Here is a 14163-nt window from a genome sequence, read left to right as displayed (position 1 = left end):
TCTTTCCTGACGCCAGGCTTGTGTTGCGGATTTGCCCACAAGTAAACAAGGGTGTTTATGAATACGGCGAAATGTATGGTTGCGCCGTCGACCAATGCAAAGAACTTCTTGAGAAAGCAAAAGAAATGACACTGGTGGTCGTAGGGGTCAGGTATTCCACAATCTTTACTAAACTCGAATAGTTTTAAATTACACCTCTTGTACTTCTGCAGTTTAACGTAGGTTAAAACACATATCTAAATTGATGTTGTTTTTCGTAAATTGTTATCAGACCTCGACCTTTTTTCAGTTTTTGTTTAATGTTTCCCTTTGCTTTTTTGATTTTTAAATTTAATTGAAATTCAGCCGCGATTAGTTGTTATGTGCAATATTTAATATAAAACTTACTAAAGTAATTACAATGCTGTGATATTCAAAAATATTTTGTTTGTTATAGTGTGACATTTCAGAGTGTTACACAAAAGTAATGTTTCGCTTAGTTTTCATATTGGTGGATTCTGTTTCGATTCCATGGCCTACCAAAACACCATACGCTTGTGCCGTGAAATCTTTGATGAAGCCAAAGCCATTGGCTACAACTTCAGCTTACTGGACATTGGTGGAGGGTTCCCCGGTTATGCAGTCAAAGGCAAACCAACATTTGCTGATGTTGCCAAAGACATAAACACGGCTCTGGACGAATATTTCCCCCAAGGAAGAAAATGTTGTTGTCATTGCTGAACCTGGAACATACTACGTTCAGTCGGCCTTCACCTTGGCACTTAGAGTTATCGGTAAACGAGTTCAACGCTCGGCGCCCTCAGACAAGGTACATGCTATTTTTTTAATTTTGACATAAGTGTATCAGTCTTTCTGTCATATATATATTTCAACCTATTTTCATGTTGGTTTCTTTTTTCCTGCCACTTTAAGGACCCTGAACAGTCATACGTGTACTATCTCAATGATGGAATGCATGGGGCATTCCTTTTCACAATGCCATCATATGTCGAAAGGCTTAATGCAGAGTTTTACGTTTTCAAGGTATGTATCGAGTAAACAGGATCTACACCGCAAGATGAGCGTCAACGTAACGCCTCAACCTTTATAGTTTTAGTATGCTTACTAGAAATATAATTGATTGGGTAAATATTTTTTGGAAAAAAAAGCCCACTAAAAACTTCACTACAAGGCGTGTTTTTATGGACCTCCCTCATTCAAGAATATCCGCGGTTGCTTTGACGTGATAGTGACGTGTAATAATCCAATAACTCTGTATAAGACCCACTCTCCTTTTTGTCTCCTACCATGTTTCCATAATTTATACTTCTATATATCCATTTCTGCATGCTGTCTTTTCAGTTTGCAGAAGTCCTTGCAGATTGCAACGTTTTGTATATTTCGTCTTTGCTGGTATATAGTGTTTAGGTTTAAAAAAAACATTTGTGTAATATTGTAGGAAAAAGACAAAATGCCGGTCTATCAAAGCACATTGTGGGGTCCAACACTCAGCCCTACTGATCTCCTGGTACAGAACATCCTATTGCCCGAGCTGGACATCGGAGACTAGTTGTACGTGCCTAACATGGGGGCATACACTACTGTGCTTGCAACCTCCTTTAACGGAATTGCTCGACCGGAATTATTCTGCCTGGTGTCTGATGAAATTAAAGCAGGACGTGGAATTTAGGGCAACAGTTTATGTGTTTGTATGCATATATTTGCATAGAGGAGATATCAATTACTAGAACAAGATCAACGAAAAACTGAGCTCAACTCCGCGTGCGGGCAGATAAACAGATAATGGTGGCAAAAATCAATGAAAATTGGCAAAATGAAAGAAATATTGAATACATCGTTAATATTTAGGACAGTCTTTTATATAGGTAATATTTAGTAAAGTTATAGTAAATCAACAGCATGTATTACTTGGAACAATTATTTATAAACATTTCATTAAGTGCATGACTGATCATATATGTAAGCTTGTTTCAATTTTAAATACACGTTTCAAAACCATACCTGGATTGGATCTTAATTCTACATAAAAATTAAACTTTGGTTCAATGTACACGTACTGAACCGTTATGGGCTTGAATGGAGAGGGCTTTTAAAGGTTGCTGCCTGTATAAAACAGATTTCACTCAGAAAATTTATTTTTAACTTAATCAATTAAGTAATACATAATCTTAGATGGGATTCTAAAGTCATTGTCAACTGTGTAGTCATTGACATTTATGAAGCTTCCTTTCTGCTCCATCTTATTTTTGATCGAGTTCTGATATTACTTATATATACCAGTAATTTCCATCGCACCCAGAACAGATTTGCCACTGTCAGTTTCTCACAAAGGCTGCATATATTACAAATAGCACGCACAATTAAAAAAACATCATGCAAGTTGATTTTTTTTATAGTGCCTTAACGCTCTGAAAGCCTCGTTATCAAGTATTTCAAGGTCACACCTTCCTGAAAGTGCAGCTAATGGTAACTTTACAATAGAAAAGAAAACATATTAAAGTTATTTTATTTATAATTTTCACGCATATATCGAATTTTGAAAAAAATGCTATATTTAACATATTATGTTTTACGGTGTGGCGTAAACGGGAGTCGCCCAGAATTTTGTAAATTATAAATGGAAAGGGAAGACGAAATGATATGAATAGTTATTGCTAAACACGATCTTTTACGCAGAAACAATTAACATAAGCAAATCTTTTCGTTGCCCAAATTCTTAAATACACAGACCCACTTTTCATTGAAAGCGCACGTTTGGTGAAAAAATTCACTATTCCCAGTCTTCCCCGATAGATGGCGTGCATGAGCGGGGTCAGCCCGCCACAATCAGGAGCATCCTAATGCCATCGTATTAAAACATATTCTGGTTCTAAAGCGTATCAAATGGCACCGTTCGTCGTCTAAAACACCAAAATTCTGGGAGATAAGGGGTTCGGTTGAGGACGGCTACACATCCGCGGACCCCCCTTACCTCCTCCTTCAAATAATCCTGGATCCGCCCCTGGAGCGGGGAGACAGCAGGCACTGGCTATGAAGGACTGGGACGTCACCGGGCGGGATAGAACCCACATCCTCCCGATTCAGAGACGGGCACTACCAGTGGATCCTTAGTAAAAGTGGAAGAGGGGTTTCTGATAAAATGTGGGTTTTGGTGCTTGATATTCATTGTGTTTGTTGTGATTCATTGTTCAGAGTCTAATATGGTGTCATTTGTATAATACGATTATTATGTAGACATGCGATTCATACAGTGTGAGAGTGTAAATGTAACAGTTAATCTGGTGTTATTAGTTTTATATATTATTTTTAACAGATGTTCAGTGTACGTGCGGCCTTTATTTCTCCTTTAACCCTGACGTTGAGTGAACGTTTCGTATGACTGAACCTGTAAAGGCGCACCAGTCCATGTGACACTTTGTGCCATATTTCATATCACATGCCATGCGTTAACTCATGTCCTACTACATGTACCATCATAGGCCTAGCAATTTTGCTGTAGTGCAAGAAAAATTAACCTCAAAATCGAATTCCAAGCTGTTGGTTTTTGCAACAAATAACTGCGATGAAACTAATAAAGGCCTACATGTACGTGTGTCTCCAACTTTTCATCTGGGGCATATTTTAATTCTTTATGAAATATTAGATCATTCCAACCCATTTACAGCTTCTTTGGGGTAGTCATGGGACATCATACTATTACTTGTTCCATAGATAAACATCGTATGTAGTTTATTTTCGACATGTCATGTTTTACCTTGTGACCTGCAAACGCCACCATCATATAGTATTTTTACTTCTTATTGATGTGACAGACTATATACATATTATAGTTTTGATGTTGTGCATAAAAAGAACTTAACTCAAATAATTGCAGTGGGGGGTAAAATAACCCAACTGTTCACCACTGGCATATTCTTTATGACGGACATCGCATCAAATGCCTGGATATCGCCACGTAGGATATTATAGATTCGCCAACTATAGGGGTAGGAATTGATCAGGATTAGTACAGCAGCTGAAGGCTCCGAGAGGGAGACGCAGCCTCGAAAGCTAGACTAAATTGTAAGTCCAGGATTAGATTTCTAAAAATTAGTCCCTAACTGTGAAATACGGCTAGATGATCTGTAACATTCATATTATGACATGGATCTTGTTTATTTAGACTGTTTGAGGATCTAAAAGTGAGTTTTTGTGTTAAAGTCGCTTTATGTGTTATTCAAAGGGAGCTTGTACAACCCGTTTCACCAAAAACGCAATTGCGCAAGTGGCATTCGCGGTCGTTAGAGTATTCAACCTTTCACCAAAGTTGCCATCATCCCATTATATATCATCACATTTCAAAACGGTTTATCTTTTCTCTCGGACCACAGGGGTCGCTTCTAGCCTGTTGCATAAATGCTGAACCGCCTCTTCTTCAATTTTACAACAGGCTGCACCCCTGCGATATCAGAGTGCATTTTGTCATTATCTGCCTTGCCTCACAAGGAGTTCATATATATAGTATTGGTTGAAGACAGGAATAAAAGCAGCAACTAGACTACTAGCAATGTGCCGTCCAAGTATCTTATAAGTTTAGTAGCTGATGTTCTGCACAAATTACAGCACTGACGACTGTTGGAATTATAATTGATCATTATTCATTCAGAATTTAATGCTACGTGTTACATTGTTTGGTTATGCTACTTATAAAAATACTGTATGCTTATGTAACAAGAAGTGAACAAAATATCAATTAAGAAATTATCAAATTACATATATTCACTATATAAATTAAATTGTTACTCTTACGAGCAAGATAATGCTATGGTGATCAATATTTTACAAGGACGGGATTGAACAGGTAATTATGTTCTTTGAGTACTTAGCTACACTAAAAGTAGTGTGATGGGCGCTTAATTTTCATTTACAAGTGTCTCTGTCTTTCTTTGTGATACTGTTTCAAGAGACATCGTTTTGTGGACTAAGAAGCCTCTTTCCACTTCCTGCTATTTCACAAATCTGTAATTGCAACACAAACAGTTGTTCATACTGTCTAACGATATCGTGTGGGCTATATTGAATTGCTTTTTGATTTTTTAATGTGTTTATTGGTTAAGGCATGTACCTGTATGGAGGCGTCTTATGCCGTTGCACATGTACAGCTAGGGTATTTTGGAGAAGCAATGCTGCGGCGCACCCTTATCGGTATCACAACAAACACAATTGGAAATCGCGTAATAATGCGAAAGACATAATATATGTTATACATTTCAATTGCTACTGTTCACCAAGATAACGGTGTATGTAACGCAACAGAACTTGAATATTTTCACCGAAATTGTGAATCCCCTTTATAATTTTTTTATTGAAATGCTTCCCGCACGAAGTACATGTAATTGCAAAAATAAGAATTGTAACAAGAAGATTCAACAAATACAGAGGTAAACAAGCTGTCCTGTACTGCTTACATATTTAAACAGAATCATTTACGCAGTTGGGTATACCAAAGAAAACACAAGACTGTATACCAGTACCTATCGCATTTGACATTCAAAATAACTGCTCATATCACTAAAATAATTTGCATCACACCTTGTAAACATAAGCCCTACAAACGTTCCTATTATACCATGACAAGTAGGGTGTTACTTTTAAATAATTATACACTTTAAATGGTAGCTACCTTTTGTCAAACATTTGCGCCACATTACCATGCTGGCGATGCCGGTATATGCACGTTAAACCGTTTAATGAGCTAGACGTATTCACTACACATCAGGGTCACAGTCTGACTCTTTACAAGATATTCGCTGTCATTTCTGTAGCTAATTAATTCTATGCACTTTGCCATACTGTGGGAATCTTCCCATAAAACTGACGTCATCATTCAGCCGGCCTGTGGTAGATAGATGCTTACCCCCGCTCTTTTGATTGATTAACAAACCTCTTCCAAGACTGACAGTATTACAAGTGACAATGCCCAGGGTAAGTTAAATGGCAATTTCACATAAAGCGAGCTACATAAGTATCATCAAAACTGAAGGTATAGGCTTACATATCATGAAGGTGGTTCATCAAATCAGTTTAGATGCTTTCTTGAAATCACCTTTTATGATAAAAAAGCCATACTTTGAGTTTATGCTGTCAATGATTTTGCGTTCACTTGGAGGGTCAGGTGGTGGGATCTTCCGGGAGGCTATCTGAAATAAATTACTGGTAGGCCTAACTTTTACGTCAATATCTTATCCTAATGAGATGTACCCAGCACAATGTATCGAAAATTCATGTTACTGGCTATGCTTTTGTGATCAGTTACACATAACACAGTGTCCTGTAAGGGCCAAATTGTGAGTTTTGGTCTGTTTCACTTTCCCTTGCGACAACAAATGTATGTCCCACACTGCAGTAGGCTAAGATTCTGGGGTCGTCATCCGAGAGTTAAATTCCTCGATGTTCGAGGTGGAGAAAAATATCACTTTCACCCAGAGAAAATGCCACGGTGCCACTCTCCTGGTTTTAGACTGACTTGTGCCCCTTAATGAAAGCAGGGTGTTTAAAACCAATAGGCATTTTGTGGCTATATGCCGCCTTATTGACTTGTTTTGTTTACAGAGGAGCTTGCTCTCCAGAATGGCGATGTCACGCGGTATCTAGTCACGTGACAGCCACCTGCAAAAGGCCTGTTTGTACCGAAAGAGCACTGACACTTATACTTTAACTCATATTTTATACACAATCTAGAGATATTCGCACCCTAGAATGCAGGGCTAATTACATTGTTTATCCGACCGCAGTAGAAGAAATTGAACTTAGTAGCTAAATCTCTGTTACATGTCACTACAAACATTTTTACTAAATATGCTATTGCCATTGTGGACTTTAGACGTCTTATCATTTCACGTATTGTCTAACAAGCGATTCGTTGCCAAACAACAGAGGTAGAATAAAAATATGATACAAAATAACCAAACGTCAAAAAAATTACAAATTATTCAAATGGTTTCGGCATTTTCTATGACTTATAGGTCTTTGTTCTAAATATACCATTAATTTCAGTTTCTCTGAACATTCTTGGAAAGAAAGAAAAATGACAACAATTCAGACCCATTGCACGGAAAATCTTCATGGAAACTGTAACAGCAAGGCAATACAGCAACTTATCAAAGACAAAATAAGTGAAGGGGCTAACAGGGTAGGAATGGTACTTTGAAAACAGCCATAGTCGGTCTAAAAGCAATAGTAAATACCCTCAAAAGTGTCTGTCATTCATGATAAAGTATAACAATCAAATGATATTATTAAGTATTGATATTTTAAATATCATAAAGATGGTGTTTATGCAAAAACATTAAGCGTAGGCCTATATTCATTCTAATGCTCCACTATTACTATTATTATTATTGTTACCGATTACAAGGCCTGTTCTTTAGGTGCTAGTAAGATGTATCGTTTTCATAAACAGAGGTTTAACCAATTCAATAACAACAATTTGATTGCAGCGCCCTTACTATATTGCCAACTTGGATGACATCGTTAACAAACACAAGCGCTGGGTGGAACTGATGCCACGTGTCAAACCCTTCTACGCCGTGAAATGTAACAACACTGAACCAGTCGTGAAGACCATTGCGGCACTCGGGGCGGGATTTGACTGCTGCAACATTTCAGACATTGAACAGATTTTGAAGCTTGGGGTAGAAACTGATAGGATTATATATGGCCACCCAGTCAAAGATCCAGACGATATCAAATCAGCATCTGAATTTGGAATTAATTTGATGGTGTTTGACAATGAGCATGAATTAGTCAAGATTAAGAGTATAAACCCTACGACTAGCCTTGTTTTAAGGATTTTACCATTTGAAAGGGGCTCTGGTGACGTAATTGATGAAAAGTACGGGTGCCTGGCCGATCGATGCGAAGACCTCCTAGTGAAGGCCAAAAAAATGGATCTCAATGTGGTTGGTGTCAGGTAACCCTGCAGCTTCTGAACCAGTTCTTTGGTTATCTTTAATCGCTGTACCATTGGCACTATTCTATATTCTGGAGAATATATATATATATATATATATATATATATACAGCCAGAAACGTTAATATGATTGATTTTATTTGATTCACGTTATTTTCTGCGTTAATATTTTAGTTGAATATTTATCCAATAATGCTATATGGCGTAAGCTAGGAAATGTGCGTTTTATTCCTACTGAGGCTAGGCGTGCTTAATGAAATAAAGGCTTTAGATGTTCATGATAAATGCAGTAACTAAATACAATCAGAATTACTGTTCAGTCAACGAAAAGTCTGTAATTTGATTGGTTTAAAACACTCTGGTATACTTCCGCGTTATCTGTTCATTTGGAATGTACAACGCTAACGTCCGTGTAAACCGATAGACATAGAACCGTGGCATACGATTGCTTCGTTTTGGCACTAACTCAATGACAAAATGTACGTGTGTTTGATGTCAAAACGAAGCTCCATTTTGGATGATAATGGAAGTCTAGTTTTGGCACCAAACAAAAAGTCCGTTTGTCGTCTGCACACAAACTGATAAAGCATAAACAGGGAAAGCACTTGGATAGCAATTTTTTTAGCAATTTTTTATTCTTTCTGTTTTTCAAATGGATTTATATCGGTCATGTCTCATTTCGCTCTCATTGCAGACTCGTATTGCATAAGCAAACATAGACAAATGAGGAATACTCAAATTGTAACTTTAACCTTTATTTAGTTTTCAAATAGGTCGCTCCGGTTTCGATGTCGTTTCCCACTTGGACACCATAATCTTTTGTCGTCGTGTCTTCGATTTAGCTAAAACCATCGGCTTCAACTTCAACTTCCTGGACATCGGTGGTGGATTCCCCGGTTATTCAACCGAAGGCAACCCGACATTCGCCGATGGGGCAAAAAGAATCAATAAAACTCTGGATGAATATTTTCCAACTGAAGAAAATGTTGTTGTCATTGCGGAACCCGGGACGTACTACGTGCAGTCGGCTTTCACTTATGTACTAAGAGTGATTGGTAAACGGGTAAGACCCTTTAAATGTACTCTAACATTATCCGGGAACAATAAATTAATCTTGCGTTTTCTTCTTTTTAAAACAATATTTTCACTTTTTACATGTCACTACACATTAATGTAACCTTATATTAGGTGCGTCTTTATTATACATGTTTGGATTTTTTTGTTTACCATTGGTCGCATTCAGAACAAATTATCCGCTGACTAACTAAATAAGACTAAATACGGCTGACCCCACGTATAAACAAGCCGCCTTATCCCCTGATGGTCACCCCGCCTTCAGGCCAACTCAGTTAGATCGCGGATCATCTGTTCTGGATGCGGCCATACATGTCTATTTCCTTTCAGGTCTCAAATGATGTATACGATTACTACCTTAACGATGGGGTTCATGGCGCATTCAGTAAGACAGTGACATATGATAAGAAAGTTCCAGACTTCCACCTGCTTGAGGTACCTACGTAGATCAGACAAAAAGATTGGGAAAATGTTGGCACTATTTATGTTTTCAGCAGGCAACTTTGCGGCATTTTTCACCAAATGAATAAAAATATCTGTGACCAAAACCTTTCCCTCGCGATCACCTTAGCTTTTTTCTCTATCCAGATCCTTACCATTTACCATTTAAGTTCATATAGTTTTTAGAAACCCTCCACTACTTGAACCTATGTGATAAAAAATTAACCTGTAATGAATTCCAAATCTACCCTGAACTAAATGAATTCAAAATAAAAATTAAGAAAAAAAGAAATAATAATAATGATATGTTATTGTTAAGGTTTGATTTTGCAGGACAAACCCTTGGTGCCGTTCCATAAGAGCAACGTCTGGGGTTCAACACTCAACCCCGACGATCGCCTTGCACAGAACATCCAACTGCCCGAATTGGACATCGGAGACTGGTTGTACGTGCCCAACATGGGGGCATACACGACAGTCCTTGCCACCTCGTTTTGCGGGACGCCCCCTTCAAATATTATCTGGATGGCGTCTGATTCAACAACCTCTCAAGTCGGTTTTTAAGGCATTTGGGGGTACATTTGAGTTGTGAAATCTATATCATTATACCGTTCTATGTAGCCTAGTTATAAATACGCTTCAGATTAGGACATTTTGCGGAATTGATCAGTGTATAAGTAAATCTTCTTAACGTGCTTCAGTAAATCCAGACTCGGCCTACGCCCCCTTATTTTGCAGAGACCTTGCAATTTGTTTCAGTGGTTTAATTAAATGCAACAGCGGTAATGTACATCAACTATTTAACGTATCAGTCTTAAGTACATGCCAACGTAGTTGTACCTCTTCGTGCTATGTTAAACTTTAATGGCTTTTATGTGTCACTTTTAAGAGTAGCGACAGAAACCAATTCCTGAGGTAAAAAAATTCATTTGTCCGTAGTGATTGGATTATTGAAAACAGCTGAAGAAAGTGTTAAAAAAATTCTGACATGTTTTACATACATTAGCTGAATGTGCTATCACTACTTATTACTGGACTCATGCAATGTGTCTCCTAGTCAATCTAAAAACCGAACCAAAACTGTCGAAATTGGTTCATTGCTTTCAAAGAAATTACACTATCCCAGCCACCCCTGCGTCAGTTATTTATTCCATCTCACAGCGCATGCTTCGTCTAACTAGCCGGCTTAATTCTCAAATCGAGTGACGCGTTTTCGCAGCAGACGACCTTTGTGCGGTTGACCAAAACTGCCAGGGGAGCCATTGCCCTTCGGACTTCCAGTCGTAATTACCCGTAACACGTGTCCTGATAAGGTAGTTTCGGAGTATAATGGGTTCTTGGGACCTAGGACCTAAAAAAGGTGTTTAGCACTTGCTTTATACACAGGTTTGGCGAAAGTTAACCACAAGTACAGTTTTTTAGAGAATTTTCTGTTGATATTGATTATTGATCTTTGCTAGATTCATAGATGGCACATGAAACAAATAACTCGTTTTTAATTTTATTATTTATTTAAATGACTTCTTTCTCTCCTGATAAAATAGGTATATCAATAAATTGGTTTCACCTTCAATACAGTAGTCAGATCAATGCTAAACATTTGAACTGTGTACGTCACAAAAAACCATCGACTCCTGGGGACTTATTCTCGAAACTTTGTAGCTTACAAACCTTCCAGAATACCAGCTTACGACAACAATCGGATATACGTGAAAAGTTACAAGAATCTGTAAGTTACAACCTTTCAAGAATACGGCCTCTGGTCACATTTGAATAAAGAAGTATATAATGAAGTATTCAAAGCTGTAAAAACAAGTCCAAGACAGTTAGGTGCATTTCTTTCATACTGGTGGTAAAATCCCATAGAACCTGGCCTGTATTTTAAGTAATATACAGTGAACTCTACTGATTAAATAAAAATACGGATTTTATTTTTCTTACATGGTCGGCAGTTTTTAAAATTTCAGTAATTATATAAAAGATTTTCAATAGAAGTAAAATGGATACAACGGGCACAGTTTTAAAATGGCAAACAGTGCGTTCTAAGAAAACGCAATCGCCACTAAGAACAACATTGATGTGTTGCATAGCAACCGCAATGACAAACAAAGACTACCTACTATTTTTACATCTACATACGTTTTAACATCTAACTTTGATGTAACGGTTTGTTTTCTTTAATGGTAAAGTTTCTTAGAACAGTTCCAAATTAACCTTTGCTATTTCAGCACAATTTTCAGAAAAGGTCAAAAGTAGCATCGTAAACAACAATAACGCGTCCAAATAAATACCACGTAGTGTGAAAAGACAAACAAGTTAATTAAAGATCAACCATGCCCTCAAAACAAGGTCTACTAGTGCAGTCGTCAGGGAGCCACTGTGGACAGGCAACGCCAGATCTAGAGCACAGCGCGCGTTAGGACCAGGCAGGAACAAAAACGTGCAGTGTAAATGCGTCATACATTTCTGGTTATAAATCTCGCAGCAGCTTAAAGAACAATGTGAATTCCAATTCAAACTCGAGGCCTTGGCCATCGGCGACAAGTCGATTATGGGCCCAAATAAATAAGGGCGGACGGTGTCCAGAAAAGGTGGCCAAAGAAGAGTTAAAACCTTGTACTTTAAGCCAACCCTGGCCAGGTCCTAGAGTTATACTCAGGAGTGACTGCGCGCTAGAGTTGCAGAAAATGGACATAAAAACCTCTTGGTGCCTATAAAGACGAGAAAATTAAAGTGCTTGATTTGTTTTGATAAAGCGTGATAATGTAAGGAATGCGTCATCACGGCCTTAAAGAGCGAACATGCAGCGATTCTGGCAGCTCAAGCCTTATAATGAACCATTTATATGCATAAACTCAGCCGTGTATTTTATGCGTTAAAAGAACAAAAAGTGGCATTTTCCATACATTATGCAGCGACCTTATCAGGGTGAAGACGTTGAATTTAACATACAGCAGCAGTGAAATATCCGAAATATACCATACTCGCCAGTGGACTTTTAACGAGCCATTTTGCGTTATGAGATACTGAATTATAGCGCAGTGACATGAAATTCTTCCAGTAAACGTACCGGTGACGAATTTACAGAGTAAAAGAAAAAGGTTTTTGCTTTCTGGTGTAATGGCAAGCACAAAAACTTTGGAAAAACAGACAAGGCACAAATTATCATCTGCCTCCAGAGTGCGTACAAACATGCTGTCGAACAAAGCACAAACTCTTGAAGCTAGTCGCAAGAAAAAGACGGAGAATTGCGTCAACGAACAGCACAAAGTTAGGAAGAATTCAGCCTCCTCACATACAGGTAAAACTAAGAGACCGCAAGTTGCGCGTGCTCGTAGCTTTCCGGACAACGAAGTTCTGTTGCCGAAAAGACCTCGTCGCCCCAAAGTCGTCATCACAAAATCGACTGGGTGCGAAAATGACGGCACTTTAAGTTGCCCGCCTGTATTCCAGCGCACAGTGAAATTTGCCAACATTGAAGACGTGTCTGAGTTAACTCCTTGTCGTCCTGAAAGACCTTATTCGGCGTCTGATGTGGAGGAAATCCTGAGCCCAGCGTCGAATCGCCAACTTTTGGCTCCTCCAATTAACAGGTTATCGATATCAAGTGACTCTGTTCAGACTTGCAAAATTCCCAACATTCACCAAAAGAAGTTCAAACGAACTGACTCCTCGCGTTTTCAAAAGGTAAACCCTAGAGGCAAGGTGGAAAAGATGGCGCAAAAGAAAACGCTGGTTCCCTCTCCGCCGAGTAGCAAAAATAAAAATGACGCCTCAGCTGTCCAACTTGTTACCGCGTCTTTGCAAGATCTGAAACTGAAGGAGGTAGAAAACAGGCAAAATTTAGAAAGAAAAATCTCAACTTTCTTACAAAAGCCAATACTGAAAAAAGGCTGCTCTTCCAGTCCTGTCTCAACTTCCAAACCTCACTGGCGTCGCCTTCGTGCCGCCATCAACGGCAAAATCACCTCGTATAGAAATGAAGCGCGTGACGCCGCAACGCCACCGACGTCCAAGGTGTACAACTCTCTGCCGATTCACTTCGCAAATCGCCCCAATTCCGGCGCGCAAAACCCGTGTGGCAGACTGCACAACTGGGCCGGGTGTGAGTCGAAGGAACATCTTCACAAAATGCAAGGAAAATACAGACATGCCTCCGAATATGAAATCCTTGTCAATCACATCAGGGAGTATATACAGACTTGAGAAGAAAGGTGAAAATCAAGCAAAAATATCACTTGTCTTTGTTCATTGATAAACAATTTTGAACAAAAAAGGGGAACTTTGATATTTGACTGTTTGGTATAAACGACTTATTTTCTAACAGATTATGTATTCTGACTGTGAAGGCTGATATATTTTTTGAGAGGCATTTAAAAATGTAAAATTCACACCGTAATTTGCAAAACTTTACAGTTTACTGAAATTTGACTCTAGTTTTACTGCTGGGTACGGCGCTTAAGAAGAATGCATTACGACAATCTTAGCTAACTGATCGAGCAAACTGGACTTATATAAACATACTGTATTAGCAACAGATTTGCCGTTTATAGCAACCACCCGATTAAAAAAAATCTTTCACAACGTGCATTATTTTCCTAACTCGGATAATGTGGTCATTAAGGATGGTATAGTTTAAAAAAATAAAAACAATGAAAAATGAGCCGTACTTTCAATGTTGTTCTCATTTCATTTTA

At 38.4% G+C, this 14163-nt stretch overlaps 2 protein-coding genes across 3 annotated transcripts; both read left to right on the top strand.

Moving 5' to 3' along the window:
- Positions 1-9: 9 nt before the first annotated feature.
- On the top strand, positions 10-1024 carry LOC147761104 (antizyme inhibitor 2-like). Its single transcript, XM_087016369.1, has 3 exons — positions 10-151; positions 480-808; positions 913-1024. The coding sequence occupies exons 1-2, from the start codon at positions 72-74 to the stop codon at positions 718-720; spliced, it is 321 nt and encodes a 106-aa protein (XP_086872495.1). The 5' UTR covers positions 10-71; the 3' UTR covers positions 721-808; positions 913-1024.
- Positions 1025-2582: 1558 nt separating this feature from the next.
- Positions 2583-10898, top strand: LOC106172618 (ornithine decarboxylase-like). 2 transcript variants are annotated; one of them, XM_087014508.1, is made up of 6 exons: positions 2583-3141; positions 7036-7171; positions 7479-7951; positions 8714-9014; positions 9356-9460; positions 9800-10898. In XM_087014508.1, the coding sequence occupies exons 2-6, from the start codon at positions 7067-7069 to the stop codon at positions 10028-10030; spliced, it is 1215 nt and encodes a 404-aa protein (XP_086870634.1). In that variant the 5' UTR covers positions 2583-3141; positions 7036-7066; the 3' UTR covers positions 10031-10898. The 2 variants fall into 2 exon arrangements, with proteins under 2 accessions (XP_086870634.1, XP_086870635.1); XM_087014509.1 differs by lacking the exon at positions 2583-3141 and adding an exon at positions 4841-5964.
- The last annotated feature ends 3265 nt before the right edge of the window (positions 10899-14163 follow it).

The sequence above is a fragment of the Lingula anatina genome, chromosome 6, assembly GCF_051362555.1.
Source record: "Lingula anatina isolate TDL-2025a chromosome 6, LinAna3.0, whole genome shotgun sequence".
Lineage (NCBI taxonomy): Eukaryota > Metazoa > Brachiopoda > Lingulata > Lingulida > Lingulidae > Lingula > Lingula anatina.
The sequence above is the reverse complement of the archived record's forward strand: the minus strand, read 5'-3'. Positions and strand labels throughout refer to the sequence as shown.

Bases quoted from the DNA above. Each gene is read 5' to 3' on its own strand.
- LOC106172618 (XM_087014508.1), top strand. From the start codon at position 7,067: ATGACAACAATTCAGACCCATTGCACGGAAAATCTTCATGGAAACTGT. The intron at 7,952-8,713 runs GTAACCCTGCAG...ACCTTTATTTAG, and splicing joins CTCAATGTGGTTGGTGTCAG to TTTTCAAATAGGTCGCTCCG. The intron at 9,015-9,355 runs GTAAGACCCTTT...ATTTCCTTTCAG, and splicing joins TAAGAGTGATTGGTAAACGG to GTCTCAAATGATGTATACGA.
- LOC147761104 (XM_087016369.1), top strand. From the start codon at position 72: ATGTATGGTTGCGCCGTCGACCAATGCAAAGAACTTCTTGAGAAAGCA. The intron at 152-479 runs GTATTCCACAAT...TGTTTCGCTTAG, and splicing joins CTGGTGGTCGTAGGGGTCAG to TTTTCATATTGGTGGATTCT.